General features: G+C 36.6%; 1 protein-coding gene across 1 annotated transcript in view; it reads right to left on the reverse strand.

The window, feature by feature from the left end:
* Positions 1-18,992, reverse strand: part of USH2A (usherin) — an 870,853-nt gene that overhangs the window by 619,572 nt on the left and 232,289 nt on the right. The window contains exons 13-14 of the mRNA XM_089312189.1: positions 5,911-6,106; positions 1,688-2,329 (exon numbers count right to left, since the gene is read on the reverse strand). Of these exons, the coding sequence (XP_089168315.1) occupies positions 1,688-2,329; positions 5,911-6,106 (838 nt within the window). The remainder of the gene's footprint in view (positions 1-1,687; positions 2,330-5,910; positions 6,107-18,992) is intronic.

Raw genomic sequence — 18,992 nt, forward strand, 5'->3', positions numbered from 1 at the left:
TTGAACACCCCTGGCCACAGTGAGTTTCCTCCAAGTTATCCACCAAACAAAACTGTGTTAGTTAGAATTTTCCTCTTGAAATTTTAGTCATGAGGCAGCAAATAAGTGTCTCTGTGGCTGGAAGTAAAGTTTTAAGCAATAGGGGGCCAGTGCTGTGGTGCAGAGGGTTAGGTTAAGGCTTGTGGCACCAGCATCCCATATGGGTGCCAATTTGAGTCCCAGCTGCTCCACTTTTGATCCAGCTCTCTACTATTACACCTGGGAAAACAGTGGAAGATGGTCCAAGGGATTGGGTCACTGCACCAGCATGTGAGACCCCGAAGAAGCTCCTGGCTCTTGGCTTCAGCCTGGCCTAGCCTCCATCATTATGGGAATTTGGAGCGTGAACCAGCAGATGGAAGATCTTTCTTTTTCTCTCTCTCCCTCTCCCTCTCCTTCTCCTTCTCTCTCTGTAACTCTGCCTTTCAAATACATAAATCTAAAAAATTTATTTTATAAAACTTGTAGGCAGTATCAGTGGACATGGAGTGGCCACATAACCATGAAGAAAGATAGAGAAAGGCAGAGTACTCTACTGCAGAGGGAGATAGAATATGAACATATATGTATTCATAGAAGATTTCTGGTTCCTCAGTCCTGACTACATTGCTCCATATCCTTAAGCTTTGAGGATATTTACTTATAGTATTACCCACATTTATATTCAAAAATGTGGAAACATTTTTGATACTTATATCTGAAAAATACTGAACTCTTCTTCTATGCCTTCCTGTCTCTTCAGACTTGCTTGTTACATGACCAGTGGAAAGGACAACCATGGCTCTGTTCTCCTGAACTCGATTCTCTCCTATGTGAAGAAGACATTGTTCTAGCCCTTCCCAGGCAGAGAAAGCACCCTTTTGGATTTGTATCTTCTTCATTTTCACAGGTAATTCAGAGCAGATTTTCATTACAGAAAGTTAAGCATGGCTGTTAGAGAATTGATCAGTATATTTATCATGATATTATGATGAATTCTGTATAAATTATATTATTTTATTTAAAAATCTATGAAGACAAAGAGACTGACAGATAAGTTCTGTTTTTCCTCCTGTACAGAAACAAGTAGAAAAGTAGAAAAGTTTTTATGCAAAGAGGTTAAATACTAGTCAATTTTGCAAATATGATGGCACTTAAAAATAACTCTAGATATTCTATATAATACCTGGACATTTGATTTCCCAATAAAAATATTTGGTTAGCCTAATAAGAAATTTGGTATTATGTGAATATTTGGCATTGTATGGGTAATCCACTCAAGTTTCCCTTTCTCTAGAAATAAAGATGTATTCTTCCTGTTCATAATCACTTTCCAATTAGTAAATAGGGATTTATTTCAAGTTGAGAAATTAAGGCTCAATGATGAAATATATAGGTTCTCAAAAGGTTCGTAGAAAATGCATATTATGAGAAAAACTATACATGGCTTTCAAAATTATCTGGCACAAAAATAACTTTTCTTTTAATTTCATTTTCAATGAACTTTTCAAATCTCCTTGTGTCTGTGTAAGATAATGACATGAATATAACAATGGTTTTGGAGAGAATTTTCTTAGAAGCCTCAAATCAAAAACAGAATAATTTCATGTTATAGAATAACAAAGTAAATGTCATTGTGAGCTGAAAATATAACAAGTTTCTCCCTTACCTGGTTGACAGTGATTACACCTTCTTCCTTGACGATTAGGCAAGCATGGGCACTGGCCAGTGACTGGGTCGCACACAGTCCCAGGTAATGTCCCCAAGGAGTCACACTCACACATCTGGCAGCCTTGAATATCGCTAATGGTCAGATTGTACCTGTGGGGCTCACACTGGTTACAGTGCCGACCTGTTACCCCTGATTTGCAAGGACATTGTCCTGTTGACTTGTTACACAGCAGAGAACCATTCTCTGTCCCAGTCTCATCACAGTTACAAGGCAGACAGAGAAAAGAATCGTTTTGCTGTAGGTAGAAATATCCGTCCAAGCATTCATTGCACTGTCTCCCTCCAACGTTGGGTCTACAGAGGCACTGCCCTGTTTTGGAGTCGCAGTCCGTCCCAGTGACTGAGCCTGCTGTGTTGCAGTCACAGGCCTTACAATCAGTGACATCCAAACCATAAAAGTTCTCTCTGCAGGTGTCGCACTGAAGTCCTCTGGCTTCTTTTTTACACTCACACTGCCCAGAAAGAGGATTGCAGAATTTGTTCACTGAGCCATGGAGGTTACACTGGCAGGGCTCACATCCATCATCATTTAAACTTCGAAGAAATTTAAATCCAAAATTGCAATGATCACATCGAAGCCCTGAAGATAAAATACAATTTAAAAGAATAGGAAGGGAAAATGATTCCATTGAAGATAGGTAAATCACAAACAATGCTACTGCAGACACTTCATATGGTCACAAAATACTGAGTGTTTTCTCACAAGCAATGCCACAGAAGGCTATTTGGATACTGAAAATACAATGGCAATACTTAATTTAGCTCTCATACACAGCTTTGTTTGCAATTTTAGAAAATTTTAATTATTTATTACATAATGCAATGCAAATTGCTTAATGCAACTGGTTGTTCTATTATCCATATTGGAGTTCTTTTCCATCTTAACAAATATTAAAATCATTTTTAAAAAAGAATGTTAATTTAAATGTATAGAATTGCATATTACCACATAAATTATATTCCTTGAAATCAGAATTCCCCAAACACATTTAATAAGATGTTCAGCGGGGTTACAAATTGTTAGTTCCACAAGGAGAATAATTTCTAGAAATATAATGTGTACAGCCTGGTAACTATAATAATGTATACTTGAAAACTGCTAAGAGATTAGATCTTAAATGTTCTTGCCAGAAAAACATAAGTATTAGAGGTGGTGAATATCTTAATTACATTGAATTAATCATTTCACAATATATAAGTATATATCATCCATGTATATATCAAAACATCATGTTGTACCCTTTTACAATTTTTGCTTATTGTCCTTTAATAAAGCTGAGTAAAGAAAAAATAAAACATTAAGCTGATACGTATTTTGTGATAATAACATACTCTTGCTTCTGAATATCATACTTTCAAATAATTATTATGAATAAAACTGATCTAATTTTTATTTTAATCCTTTTGTGTGCTCCTATATTTTATCATTTTCAGTTAATATAAATTATGCTCTTCTTGGCTCATAAAGCAATCACATGGCTTGTCATATTGTGTGATTCAGAATATACCTCTTAAACACTAAGTAAATTCTGTTCTTTATATCACTTTTACTTAAAGGAGAACTTATTTACATTTTGCAAATGGAGAAAAATGTTTTGTCATCTAAACTTAAATCTTCAACAACTTAGGTTAGTCTCCTAAAGGGTATTACAATCAAAGGAATAAAAAAGGAATTTAGAATAGTAAATGTTTAGATGCAAAATGTTTCCCTGAGATAGTCTTCATATATTCATGAATTTAAATAACTGACTACCTGGAATTGAATCAACTGAAACATTTATTTCAAGCTACAAGAGCAATAAAAAATATTAGTCCTAAAATAAGAGTCAAAAACACATTGAGGAACTCATATGTAGAAAAGCATTTCCTAAAGTGGAAGGAAATGCGTAATATGTATGTATATATATGGATAAAAATTCAAGAACTCCAATAGAAGGCAAGTTCTTTAACAGTGATGAATGACTCACCTAAGGCATATCATTTAATTTCAATAAGGAAAATAAAAAAGGACCACTATTGCTGCAAATTTTAAAAATAACTGTATTGTTAACAAGAATTATGACTCATTTTGAACTATTAAAATTGGTCTACATGGATTCATATCATATCAGTTTTAAAAATATGCGCAGTGCTTATTTGAATATGCCATACATATTCCTGACAGGTAATCTATTCCTAACGATACTCAGGAAGGCCTACAGGGCATCACATTCAGTGTTAACAAGTACAGGCGAGTTAGCACACTTGGCATTTAATTCACATTCTTCTCCCTTTTTATTCTAGATGAATGACCTACTTTAATAAAATTATTGGTGCTAATGTATTTTACTGGTGATAGAATCATTAGTAAGATTTAACAGTTTTGTTAACTCTAACAGTTTGCTTTCTGAAGCATATACAATACACATTTGTATTTTCTGTTTTTCCCCCTTCATATTAACAATGTAAAATTGAATAAGGTTACTTGCTAACCAAATTAGGACAATAAATATAAATGTATATAAACATATATAGATATCAGGTTTATGTTTTTGCTAAAATACTAAAACCACAGAAATAACTCTAGAAATAATTGTTCATAGTAAAATGATATAGTCATCATATGTTCTTGCAGAAAACTATACGGAACAACCAATAGGTAAATAACATGACAAATTCTATGTAAATTTGGATTTTTTCCCTTCCTCAAGCTCTGGAATCTAACCACCACAGGAAATACTCCCTTAATATAGAAAAGTAGCCCTCTCATTGTATGTTTCACATTAAAGAATAAAGGATGCCACAGAGACTGAATTCAAGTCTTATGAATTAATTTGGCATCACAGATAATATATAAAAAGACGTGCTTCTTTTGAAAAGCCAGTTATTTCATTCTTGCTAAAAAGTTAGTTTGGATATGCTTGAAATGCACAAAGATAAGGCATGTCACAGATTCTGACCAATCTTTTTTGAAGTCAGAGAAATCTCATGTAATACCATCAAGAGCATCCATATTCCTTTTTATTAACGTAAATTGGAATGCTTTGCTAACTGAAATCCATAACATGATGAATGTATAACTAAAAATGTAAAACATGAAGAATTAGATTCAGGAATTACATGACAGAAGTGAAAGCATTAAAGGTAAGTTCATGTATACGCGTGCAAATAAATGTATGTGTGTGTGGTCACTGCTGCGCATGTTTTATTCCTGTAAGGCACAGGTCAGTATTACAAAAACCATGAAATACTCAGTGACTTGAATGACAATAGAAAGGCAAAGGTCTTTTTTAAACTTCCTATACGAACCAAGATAGATTCAGTTACAATACTGGACTCACTTCATCAGGAAACTTTCCTCTCATAATATTCTCATATATCAAAATTTCAAAGTGCATTATGTATATAGTGTGTTTTGGGCACTTGATAAATTTTGTCCTTATGTGGCGGTGGTTCCCCTCAAAAATGTTGGATGTAATAAATTGCTATAATCAAATCTAATTTCTGAAAAATACCTGTGGGAGTAACAAACAAAAAAGCACGTCGTGTATAAAAAAATGATAAATAACACCGAAGGTAGCTGTTTATTATAATCAACTTGGCAGTGAATTACAAAATTAAAATTATGTGGCCCTTTATAACTAACCCCAGCAATATACATGATCTGTGGAATTATGTTGACTTATTTTGCATTTCATAGGAACAGTTCAAAGAAATATAATAGAAAAAAATGGAAAGATTTATCACAAAGCTCCCTGTAGCAAAGAATATTTTGAAAAAAATCCATTTATTTTGGTCTATTAAGAAAACTAGCATGGAAATGATTTGCTTAGAACTCATTAAGTATAAAACATTTTGAAAAAGTGCTAATTTTCTAAAAGAAACATCTATGCAGTCAGCAAATGATATTTTTCTGTGACTTATTAGTATTGAACCATGTGAACTAATGCAGCTACAGAATAAAGGAAGTTCTAAAGGGTTGATTAAACTAAGCTTCAAGCTGTAGTTTGATAGAAATATTAATTTAATCATTTTTAGACAGTTAATTTCATCCAAATTGTTTTTTTTTCAGCCTGCCTTGAGCGAGGAAATTTGCTTTACTCTTCAGTTAAGAAATCAAATAGAGAATTTTATTCCAGATGGTAATAGAGATGTGACTGTAAACTTTTGCATTACACATACCAATAACGTTTGCTTTGCACTTGCACTGGCCTGAATTTTGGTGACAGGTAATATCTCCATCCACTGTCCCAGAGGTATTGCAGTTACAGGGACTGCAGCCATCAGGATCCAACTCTTGTAGATTGTAGAATCCATTCTGGCACTGATTGCACTGTCTGCCAGACACATGTCTCTTACAATTACATTGGCCTCCAATCTAGAGAAGATAGAACATTTTGTAGAATGATGAACGTATCTATTTTTAGATAATTTGCTCATTAGGTACAAGACAGGGAGGGAGGGAAAGAAAAAAAAAAACTTTAAATGTTAAATAGACAAGAAGGTAATAAGGTATTTTTCCTCTTGACACAAAACATGGATGGCTTCAGCAGGGTGCATATATAGAACTGAATGGAAATAAACTCCACGGAAGACAGCAGTGAGTAAAATGGAAAGGGAGAATTAAGCATAACAGAGTATACATATATACAAAGAAATCAAAATATAGAGATGAAAAGACTAAAAAGTAGTTCATTTGGTTTTGTTTTATTCCTCTCACCTTACTACCTGGTTGACCCAGACACATTTTATATACGCCAGGTGTTTAAACTAAGAAGAATCTTTCTGTAATAACATCGTCCCATCAAGGTTTGTATAGTGTGTTAAGTTTTTTGTTAGTAGCATCACTTATGCCTACTGATATTAACCTTAATATATTTTTCTTACACAACTCCCCTTTCAGGAATATTCAGTAAACCTATCATTCATTGATATTATTCTTTCATCATACTATGACTGTTCGGCTGATTTATATTATGACAAAATATACAAAAACATTACTTGTTTTAGAGCATTTGAAAGCAATTTAAAGCACTGGGGCGGGCACCGCGGCTCACTAGGCTAATCCTCCGCCTGCAGCGCCGGCACACTAGGTTCTAGTCCCGGTTGGGGCGCCGGATTCTGTCCCGGTTGCCCCTCTTCCAGGCCAGCTCTCTGCTATGGCCAGGGAGTGCAGTGGAGGATGGCCCAAGTGCTTGGGCCCTGCACCCGCATAGGAGACCAGAAGAAGCACCTGGCTCCTGCCTTCAGAACAGCACAATGCGCTGGCCACAGCGCTGGCCGCGGCGGCTATTGGAGGGTAAACCAATGGCAAAGGAAGACCTTTCTCTCTCTGTCTCTCTCTCTCTCACTGTCCACTCTGTCTGTCAAAGAAAAAAAAAATGGGTATGCTTTCTCTTCAAGCTGCCATCATCAGAATAAAATTACACAAAACATGCAATTGTCATCCACTGTATACATAGATAATATGAGGGTACTTCAAAATGTTCATGGAATAATAGAATCAAAATATGTTATATTGGTGTGAAAGTTCTGAAATCCACACACAGTTTGCACATAGCATGCATTTTCCTTGAACTAGTTGAAGCTCGCTTCCACTGTTAGTACACAACAGAGCTAAAATTTACTTGGAAGAGGACAAATGTAATGAGATGTAAAATAAAGATGAGAAACTTAATAATAACTCAGGGATGTAATAGAGAGCTGTAGACACAGACTCAAATCTCTGTTAACAGTCAGGAGTGGCCTTTCTTCCGCTCATTTTCCTTCACTTGATCTAAAGCCAGCTATTCACAATTACAGGTATGGTTTCCACAGATAGAAGTATCCTACATGTGGGAAGACATGATTTGATCTACACTGATTTCAAGGTATTAAGAACTATCACAGGAGTTCAGGATTCAGTTGCAAGAATTTGAATGGAAAAGAGCTTTAAATGAAACTATTTAAAAAAATCTATCATTCACTGCTTCATTTTTCCCTATCTGAGAAATAGGAAGACCTGAAATCATTATTTTAAGATCAGATAATTTACATGAAATGATGTAATATCTTGAAAATTAAAGCATTATAAATATACCAGATGTAATTGTGGATAGCAATGAGTCTCAATACTCAAAACACATGCAGATTTGTCAAACTGAGCAACACTATGCATGCCTCCTCACTCCTGCCTGTGTTACCTACCCCCAACTCCCATCTAACTCCATAAGAAACCAGATAATCACTCACGATAGGAATCTGATTGGCAGCGCAAAAATAAATGGTGCTTATTTGTCACATACAGCCATGGTTAGCACTCTGATCAACACTAGGATACCTTCTTTTCATTTAGACCTTTTTTTTTTTTTTTTTTTTTTTTGGTGATTCACGTGTGTTATTTCTGTTCTCCAAATAGTTGACAAGAAATGTAAGGGGTTGGGCATCTATTATATTTCTGTCAAGGAATAATCTAATACTTTCCCTGCTTGTAAAAGAATGGTCTTTCAAAACCAAGGAAGAGTGAAAAAGAAATAAAAATGCATTCTGTATAAAAACTACCTTTTATATATTTTGTTACATTATTATACATGCGTCAGATGGAGCATCTTTACCTCCTGAAACCTAAGTAAGACTGCTGGTAACCTTAATTCCACTCCTTCTGAGGGATAGAAGTGCTGCTTAAGTATATAAACTTTCTATATGGGTGAATAACCTCATAGTCACCCTGGCCCATACTTTTTGCTTGACTCCTGAGAGCACTGCCCTGTATCCTCCAGTGGGAAAACTTGGCCAATGTTTCAAATTCAAGGAGAATATTTGTTAAAAAAAAAAAAAAAAGAAGAAAGAACATTTGCCATTCTATGGGTCTGCTGTGTATCTCACTTCCCATGTTGGATCATTCTCTCCCTTTTTGATTCTATCAGCTAGTATTTGCAGACACTGTTCTTGTTTATGTGATCCCTTTGGTTCTTAGTCCTATCATTACAATCAATTGTGAACAGAAATCGATCACTGGGACTAGTGAGATGGCATTGGTACGTGCCACCTCGATGGGATTGAATTGGAATCACCTGGTATGTTTCTAACTCTACCATTTGAGGTAAGTCAGCTTGAGCATGTCCCGAATTGCACATCTCTTCCCTCTCTTATTCCCACTCTTATATTTAACAGCGATCACTTTTCAGTTAAGTTTCAGCACTTAAGAAGAATTGTGTATTGATTACAGTATTCAACCAAATGTATTAAGTAGAACAAACAAAAAAAATACTAAGAGGGATAACATATTAAGCTGCTCATCAGCAGTCAGGGTGAGGGCTGATCAAGTCACCGTTTCTCATAGTGTTCATTTCAGTTTAACAGATTTCCTTTTTGGTGCTCAGTTAGTTGTCACCTATCAAGGAGAACAAGTGGTATTTGTCCCTTTGGGATTGGCTTATTTCACTCAGCATAATGTTTTCCAAATTCCTAACAGGGATCACTTTTCAGTTAAAATTTAAACACCTAAGAACAATTGTGTGTTAATTACAGAGTTCAACCAATAGTACTAGAACAAAAAAAAAAATACTAAAATGGATAAAGTATTACATTGTACATCAACCGTCAGGACAAGAGCTGATCAAGTCACTGTTTCTCATAGTGTCCATTTCACTTCAACAAGTTTCACCTTTGGTGCTCAGTTAGTTGTCGCCGATCAGGGAGAACATATATTTGTCCCTTTGGGATTGGCTTAATTCACTCAGCATGATGTTTTCCAAATTCCTCCATCTTGTTGCAAATGACTGGGTTTCGTTGTTTTTGACTGCTGTATAGTATTCTATAGAGTACATGTCCCATAATTTCTTTATCCAGTCTACTGTTGATGGGCATTTGGGTTGGTTCCAGGTCTTAGCTATTGTGAATTGAGCTGCAATAAACATTAATGTGCAGACTGCTTTTTTGTTTGCTAATTTAATGTTCTAACAGCACTCTGGCCTCATAATCAGCCTTAAGGCATGTGGTTCCGGCTGAAATGCCTGTGAGAGTATTTCAGGCATGGAAAGCCAAGACACTCTGGGGAAAAAAAAAAAAAAAAAAAAAAAAAAAAAAAAAAAAAAAAAAAAACCTAAATGAAAGATATCCACGAGTGAGATCCCAGTGGAAAGAATAGGTCATCAAAGAAGGAGGTACCTTTCTCTGAAGGGAGGAGAGAACTTCCACTTTGACCATGGCCTCGTCTAAATATGATCAGAGTCAGTGAACTCAGGGGGCTTCCATAGCCTTGGCAGCTCATGACAAGAGCCTAGGGTGATTACTGATGCCATAAACAAGAGTGTCAATTTGTTAAGTCAACAACAGGAGTCACTGTGCACTTACTCCTCATGTAGGATCTCTGTCCTTAGTGTGCTGTACATTGAGATTAGGAGAGAGGAAGGAAGAGGAAGGGTGGGAGCATGGGTGGGAGGGAGGGTAGAGTGGGAAGTATCACTATGTTCCTAACTCTGTATATATGAAATACATGAAATTTGTACACCTTAAATTTAAAAAATACACAAAAAGTCAGATAACATGCTCTCTTTCCATGCTCATTGATAGAATACTTCCATACTAACTCTAGGTTAACATATTGATCTTATTTGCCCAACAAAATGTTAGCAAAAACAATGTAAGAAGAAGCTTGAGAATGGTTATACATCTTGTATTCATTCTCTTTTACTGGACTTAAAACTCTCAGATCACCTTGTGAACAACCTCAAGCTGTCCTGTTGGAGCGTCAGAGGACAATGAAGAGAAACAAGTTTCCAGCCAACAGATGCTCCTAACACCACAATTACATGCTTGCTAACCACCACATATGTGAGTGAGGTCTCCCTCAGTTATCTAGCTACCAGTATTCTCACCATCTAACCACAGAAAATGAGGCAGTAACCAAAACAGCCACGCCAATTCAGACCAGCACAAAGCCAAACCATAGAATTGTAAATACATAATTATTAATGTGTTAAGCCAGTAAAGGAAGTCACACAAGTTAACAGATATGATATTGACTACAACGTCAATTAAATTTCTGTTCGTGCCAGATGCTGTGAATCTTTTCTTGTTGAGTGCTAGATATTTTAGTGTTCTTACAAATATTCCTGACCTTTGATCTGGGATGTAATGAAATTACTTCGGAACAGTTTGTTCCCTGGAGGTGTTGTTCTTAATATTTATTAGGTGGCACTGCAGCAGTTCTCCATCTAATTCTCTGGAAATCGGGAGTTTTCTCCACTTGTGCTTCGCAAATAGGCACTATTCCCTGTTTTGTGTAAATACAAAGCCCTATTACCTAAATTCCTTACAGCTTGCATTTTCTCCTGCCTCAACACATGGAATGATCAGTAGTGAGCTGCATATTTAAGGAAGATAATTTGAATATCTATGGAATTACCTCTTTTCCACTGTTTCTCCTCTCTGCAAACTCTAACCACTTTGGATTTGCAAAACTCTTGCCCCCATCTATTACAACTTCCAGCAATTGGAAGACTCATCTAATGTATTTCCTATCTCACAGGGAACACTGTCATTTCTGCCTAATAGCCAAGGTCTTGCCAACAATTGTTTGATATATATTTTGACCATTTTTTTGTCATTTCAGGTGGAAATATAAATCTAGTAGATTTACTTGTTTAGTTGGAAGTAGAAATCTCAAAATGACTTTTTGACTCAATTTTGGAGAAGATGAGATGACAAAATCCAGAGAATTTCCATTAGCTGAATCACAGATGGAATTGCATTGGAAACTATTCATTTGGCTTTTACCATAAACTTCAAGTTCTGAAACCAAATAACACAGAGCTCCAAAGAAGGTTAGCAAAGATACCTTTGCACATTATACCAGGGAAAAGGGATGCACCAATCAAAAATGCCAAGCTGACCCTCCGCTGCTCAAGAATCATCTTCTTAAGCAGCCAAAATTGGAGCTATAAACCACCAATCACTCCATCAGCACATTTTCTTAAACACAAATTCTGAAATGTAGCAGAATTTGTACAGAGATTGGCAGAGGTGCAATGTACAAAATGCTCAGACGTCTAAGAAACAGCATGAGGAACAGAATTCAGAAACATACTGGCTTCTCTGCCTGTGACTGAGAGTAAAGTAAGGGAGCAGATTCATTTTCATGTGGCATTGATTCAAGCACTTTAAATGTACACATTTTTTGCTTCATAAAAAAACTCACTTGAAACAAAAGTTCTTGCCTCAATCTATGTTACCACTAAGTAATATGTTACTATCCAAAACAGTTAATTAAATTATGATTAAGCTGATCCTTAGGTATATATGTGAATATGGTGGTTTGTGCTCAAGATGATAGAAGTAAAGGATAAGCATATTGTATATCTTTGGCTATCTGAAAAAGGATTGACCTTGCTAGAAATGGTTCACTCATGTAATAGTAAAGAGAAAACAATCATAAAGAACAATAGGAAAGGAGTAAAAATAACAATAATGTGATTATTTTGCTCAATAAAAAATGTAGGTAATAATTATAACTATTGTCATGAAAACATACATTTAAATAGTTATAACCAAAAGTAAGAGTATTTTTGCAAAATCCAGATGAAGAATTTGCCTATTTCCTCTTTTTCCCAACACTATAATAAAATAATAAGAATCTTTTTTAAAAAACTATAATCCAAAAATTGACTGACATCAGTAAGAAAAACAATAGGGAAGTAAAAATCGTACTATTAATTTCAAGGGCAGAAAATGTGAGGAAGACATATGAATACTGACAATATTCTTGACTAACCAGAGAAACTAAAATTTCCACCTGAATTGGATTCCTAAAATAAGGAACTGAATTTTCCCCTAGAACCCCTTAAAGTCTTAAGACATGGGACAGTAAAACATTGAAAAGAAGATGATGTAGGCCTTAAATTAAAACACAAAATCTCAACAGGGAGTGATTTTGAAGCCTAAGGACAATGGGCAGCGGCTGGAGAATGTCTTGGGTGTCCCAGTTTGGGGAGGACTTCAATAGACATCTAGTGTGGAGAAGCCTAAGAATCATCTAAATAATATAATTTATACAACTCCTCTCCCCAAAACATTATTCAGACCAAAATATCCAAAGCTGAGAATCATGGTTAGAGGAATTCTATTTAAAACATATTTAGATTTTCAAGTCTTTTCAAGTCCATACCCAAATCATATCTACCCCATAATGACATTCATTTTGTTGTCAAGAGAAATTGAAATTAACCAGTTCCATTTCATGAGGTCATCAACAGCTTATAAGTGAATAGAAATGGAAGTATCAGGTACCAGTCTAAATATACTGCCTCTGCTCTACCAGCACCACCACTTCCTTCTTCTGCAAGGCCTCTAGTAAGCTAGGAGCCATCTTACAATTTTCATTTTGAATTCCTTTTCAAGTATTACTCAAAGACACCGGGAAGTTACATGAACTAAAGAAATCCTTACATAACATGGATGAGAAATTCAGCATAAAAAATACAGATATTAAAGAAAAGTCAAACTGAAATATTAGGAATGAAGAAATCAACTTGTCAAGTAAATACTACAGTGGAAAGCATTAACAACAGGCTTGGTGAGGCATAAGAACGAGTATCTGAACTAGAAGACAAGTATTTTGAAATATATCCATCAGACAAAAAATAAAAAGAGAAGGAGGGGGCTGGCACTGTGGCATAGCAGGTAAAGCTGCAGCCTGCAATGCTGGCATCCCATATGGATGCCGGTTCAAGTCCCCACAGCCCCACTTCCAATCCAGCTCTCTGCTATGGTCTGGAAAGCAGTAGAAGATGGCCCAAGTTCTTGGGCCTCTGCACCTGTGTGGGAGACCAAGAAGAAGCTCCTGGCTCCTGACTTTGGATCAGCACAGCTCTAGCCACTAAAAGGAATTGGGAGTGAACTAGCGGATGAAAGACCTCTCTCTCTCTCTCTCTCTGCCTCTCCTTTTCTCTCTGTGTAGCTTTTTCAAATAAATAAATAAATCCTTTTTTAAAAATGAGAAGGAGGTGGCAGAAGAATTAGCAAAAACAGAAATAATGTTCAGGGTCTATAGGATACTACCAAACAGCCAAACATATGTCTTAGGAGTTTCTGAAGGAATGGAAAAACAGAATGACTTAGAAAACTTATTCAATTAAGTAATAGAAAATTTCCCTAATTTGGAGAATTATATAGACATCCAAACCCTGGAAGCACATAAAACCCCAAAAAGACATGACCAGAAAAGATCTTCACCATGACAAATTATAGTCAAACTTTCAAAAGTATTTTAATTTAGAAAATTTTCTAAAATTTGCAAGAGAGAAACATATTACTTTTAAATGATCTCCAATTAGATTGACAGATTTCTCATCAGAAACTCTTCAGTCTAGGAGAGAATGGAGAGATATAATCTAAGTGCTAAAAAAAAAAATCAACCCAGAATACTGTACCCTGTGAAACTCTCAGTTATAAATGAATGTGAAATAAAGATCTTTGAGACTAACAAAAATATCTCCAAGATAAACAAAAATTTAAAGAATTTGTTACCACCTGGTCAGTCTTACAAATGATACTTAAGGATGTACTACACACTGAAACAAAAAAAGATAATCATCATCATGAAAGAATTTGAATGCAGAAAACCTCTAAGTAAAAATACAAAAGAGACCCAAAACAAATTATATGAATATTTATGGAAATATGGCAAGCCCTAGTCAATACATAGCAGCAGTAACTTTGAATGTAAATGGACTAAATTCTCCAATTAGAAGATACAGGGCCTGTGCCACAGCTCACTAGGCTAATCCTCTGCCTGCAGCACTGGCACCCTGGGTTCTAGTCCCGGTTGGGGCACCGGATTCTGTCCCGGTTGCTCCTCTTCCAGGCCAGCTCTCTGCTGTGGCCCCAGGAGTGCAGTGGAGGATGGCCCAGGTCTTCGGGCCCTGCACCTGCATGGGAAACCAAGAGGAAGCACCTGGCTCCTGGCTTCGGATCAGTGCAGTGCACTGGCCGCAACGCGCCATTGTAGTGGCCACTTGGGAGGTGAACCAACGGAAAAAGGAAGACCTTTCTCTCTGTCTCTCTCTCTCTCACTGTCTAACTGCCTGTCAAAAAAAAAAAAAAAAAAAAAAAAAGACTAGTTGAATGGATTAGAAAATAAATAAGACCCATCTATATGCTGCCTACAAGAAACACACCTTGCCAATAAAAATAAAAACAGAATGAAAGTGTAAGAATGGAAAAAGTTATTTTATCTAATTTATTGGTGATGATTCTATTTTTTTAAAATTTTAAAACTCATTTTATTATCAAAATAATTGGCTTCTTATTAAAATAGCCCAAATTAGGATATTCCATGTATTTATTTTTTTAACTTTTATTTAATGAATATAAATTTCCAAAGTACGGCTTATGGATTACAATGGCTTTTTCCCTCCCAATTTGTATGATAATGTAATTTCAACTTAATTTAAAATTACAGGCTCAATGCTCCACTAAATAAAGAGTTTAACCAGTAAAAATAGAAAGATCACTGCTCATCAGGAATATAGACAAGAGCTATAAACAGTAATCAAATCCCAAGATGTCAATTTTATTAATATACTTTAAGAGGTTTTTGTGTGTGTGTGTGTGTGTGTGTGTGTACTGTATATATTAGCTACCACAAGTCAGAGAAAACATGTTTGTCTTTTGGATCTGGCTTATTTCACTAAGCATAATAGTCTCCAGTTCCATCTTTTCTGTTGCAAAAGACAGAATGCTATTCTTTTTATGGCTGAACAGTATTCCATCATGTAGGTATATCATATAGCTTAGATATTATGAATTGTGCTGGAGCTTTTATGAACATAGAGGTACATGTAACCCTTCCATATGCTGCTTTCATCTCCTTTGGATATATTCTTAGGACTGGGATAGCTGGGTCATATTGTAGATCCATTTTCAGATTTCTGAGAAATCTATATTGTCTTCCATATTGGTTGTACCAGTTAACATTCCCACCAACAGTGTATTGGGGTACGTTTTCCTCTACATCCTAACCAGTGTTTGTTATTTAATTTCTGGATGATAACCATTCTAACTGTGGTAAGGTAAAACTTCATTGTGGTTTTTGTTTGCATTTCTCTGAAAGTAGTGTGCCTGACCATTTTTTCAAGTATCTGTTTTCTATTTGAATTTCATCTTCTGGAAAATGCTTGTTCATGTCTATTGCCCATTTTTTAGCTGGATTATTTATATATTTTGTTGTTGTTGAGTTTCTTAAGCTCCTTATATACTCTGCATATTAATCCTTTATCAGATGCATAGTTAGCAAATATTTTCTATTAACTGGCTCTTTACCTTGTTACTTATCTCCTTTGTGGTGAAGAAACTTCTTAGCTTGATGGAATTCCCTTTGTCTATGTTCTTTTATTTCCTCTGCTTTTCGTGTTTCATTCAAGAAGTCTGCCTAGACCAATGTCTCACATTCTCTCCTTTATGTTTTCTTCCAGTAATTTTACAGGTTTCAGTTCTTAGGTTTAGACCCTTGGTACACTGTGAGTTGATTTTTATTTAGGATGTAAGGTAGGGTCTTTTTTTTTTTTTTTTTTTTTTTTTTTTTTTTTGACAGGCAGAGTTAGACAATGAGAGATAGAGACAGAGAGAAAGGTCTTCCTTCTCCATTGGTTCACCCCCCAGATGGCTGCTATGGCCGGTGCACTGAGCCAATCTGAAGCCAGGTGCTTCCTCCTGGTATCCTATGTGGGTGCAGGGCCCAAGGACCTGGCCATCCTCCACTGCACTCTCGGGCCACAAAAGAGAGCTGGCCTGGAAGAGGAGCAACCGGGACAGAATCCGGTGCCCCAACCGGGACTAGAACCCAGGGTGCCGACACCGCAGGCAGAGGATTAGCCTAGTGAGCTGCGGCTCCGGCCAAGGTAGAGGTCTTATTTCACATTTCTGCATGTGGAGATCCAATTTTCCCAACACCATTTGTTGAAAAGAATGTCCTTTCTCAAGGAAAGTTGGTTATAAGATGTGTAGATTAGTTTCTGGGTTTCAATTCTGTTCCAATGGTCCACATGTCCAGTACCAGGCTGTTATGATTGCAACTGCCCTATATTATGTCTTGAATCTGGTATTGTGATGCCTTTGGCTCTACTTTCCGTATTTAATATTGTTTTGACTATTTGGGTTCTTTTGTGTTTCTATATGGATTTTATGATTGTTTTTTCTAGATCTGTGAAGACTGTCCTTGATATTTTGATTGGAATCACATTGAATCTGTAGGTTGCTTGGGTAGCACAGACTTTTTGATTATATTAAATACTACAATCCATGAGCAGGGATGATTTTTCCTTTTTTTTTTTTGTTTCTTTTTCTATTTCTTTCCTTAATGTAGAGATATTTCACATCCTTGGTTAAATTTATTCCAAGGTATTTTAAATTTTTGCAGCTATTGTGAATGGGACTGATCTAATTTATTTCTCAGCATGACATTTTTAGTGTATACAAATGCTTTTGATTTTTGTGTGGTGATTTTATACCCTGTAACTCTGCCAAACTCTCTTATGAGTTCAGTAGTCTCTTAGTGGAGTCTTTTGGTTCTCCTTTAAATAGGATCCTGTCATCTGCACACAGGAATAATTTGAATTCCTCCTTTCCAATTTACATCCCTTTTGATTTCTGTTTCTTGCTTAATAACTCTGGCAAAATCTTCCAAAACTATATTAAATAGTAACATCCTGAGTGGCCATCTGTGTCTGGTTCCAGATCTTAGTGGAAGTGCTTTCAGTTTTTCTCCACTCAATATGATACCGGCTGTGAGATTGTCATATATTGTGTTGACTGTATATTCCTTCTATGCCCAATTTAAAATTTTCATAATGAAAAGATGTTTTGCCGGCACCGTGGCTCACTAGGCTAACCCTCCGCCTTGCGGCGCCAGCACACTGGGTTCTAGTCCCGGTTGGGGCGCCGGATTCTGTCCCGGTTGCCCCTCTTCCAGGACAGCTCTCTGCTATGGCCAGGGAGTGCAGTGGAGGATGGCCCAAGTGCTTGGGCCCTGCACCCCATGGGAGACCAGGATAAGCACTTGGCTCCTGGCTTTGGATCAGCGCGATGCACCAGCCGTAGCGCACCGGCCACGGCGGCCATTGGAGGGTGAACCAACGGTAAAGGAAGACCTTTCTCTCTGTCTCTCTCTCTCTCACTGTCCACTCTGCCTGCCAAAAAAAATAAAAAAAGAAAATATGTTTTATCAAATACTTTCTCTGCATCTATTGAGCTAATCATATGGTTTGTAGTCCTCCATTTGTTCAAGTGATATATCACATTCATTATTCTGCGTATGTTGAATCATACCTGCAGTCCTGTTCTGTACACCCATGGATGGCTACAATAGCTGGGACGGGGCCAGGTGAAGCCAGAAACCTATTCTGGGTCTCCCTTAAGAGTGGTAGGATCTCAAGTACTTGGACCATCCTCCATTGTCTCCCTGACACATTAGCAAGCAGCTGGGCGGAAATTGGAGAACCCGGGACTGGAACTGGTAATCCAACATGTTATGGTGATGTCCCAAGAGGCAGCTTAACTGTTGTATCTTTCCCTGGGTAGCATGTGCAGGAGGTGTAATGATAGATACACAGAAAAAATAAGCATATATAACAAAGGAATTATTGCACATAGGAAGAATGAAAAAATATGGATGTTTCAGATAGAGTTGATGTGATTTTCTAATGGATCATATATAGACAGTAAGAGAAAGAATCCAAAGATGATATCATGGCTTCTGGTCTGAGTAAATGGAGGCATAGAGTTGTCATTAACTAAAATGAAAAGATTTTAGATAAAACAGACTTGGAAGGGAAATCAGACCAGTTTGGGACACATTAAACTTGAGAGATATGTTTCATGTCATGTCATGTACTTTTGTAAATACGAGTATGGATTTCATTTAAACATTGTCATGCTTATAGATGATTTATAAAGTAAATATCCTCAAGGGGATGAGTGTGGATACAGCAAAGACCTAGAGAATTCTGGAGGACTCTCCAAGTAAGTGGCTGGGGCAAGTGGAACAAAAGGCATAAGAGAAAGAGGGACTGGCCAGGGGTTTGGCAGTAAAACCAGGAGAATGTGGCGTACTGGCATCCAAGTGACAAGGGAATGATCAACTATTTCTAATGCTGTTTATACATCAGATAAAATGAGACAGACCATGACTTGGGCTTAAAAAGCCAGAGGTCCTTGAAAACTTTAACAAGAAAAGTTACAGGGTAATGAAGAGAGCAAAGGACTGATGGAAACAGCTTGAGGAGATA

This window comes from Oryctolagus cuniculus, chromosome 13 (genome assembly GCF_051225735.1).
Source record: "Oryctolagus cuniculus isolate XC-2025 breed Fujian yellow rabbit chromosome 13, ASM5122573v1, whole genome shotgun sequence".
NCBI classification, from domain to species: Eukaryota; Metazoa; Chordata; class Mammalia; order Lagomorpha; family Leporidae; genus Oryctolagus; species Oryctolagus cuniculus.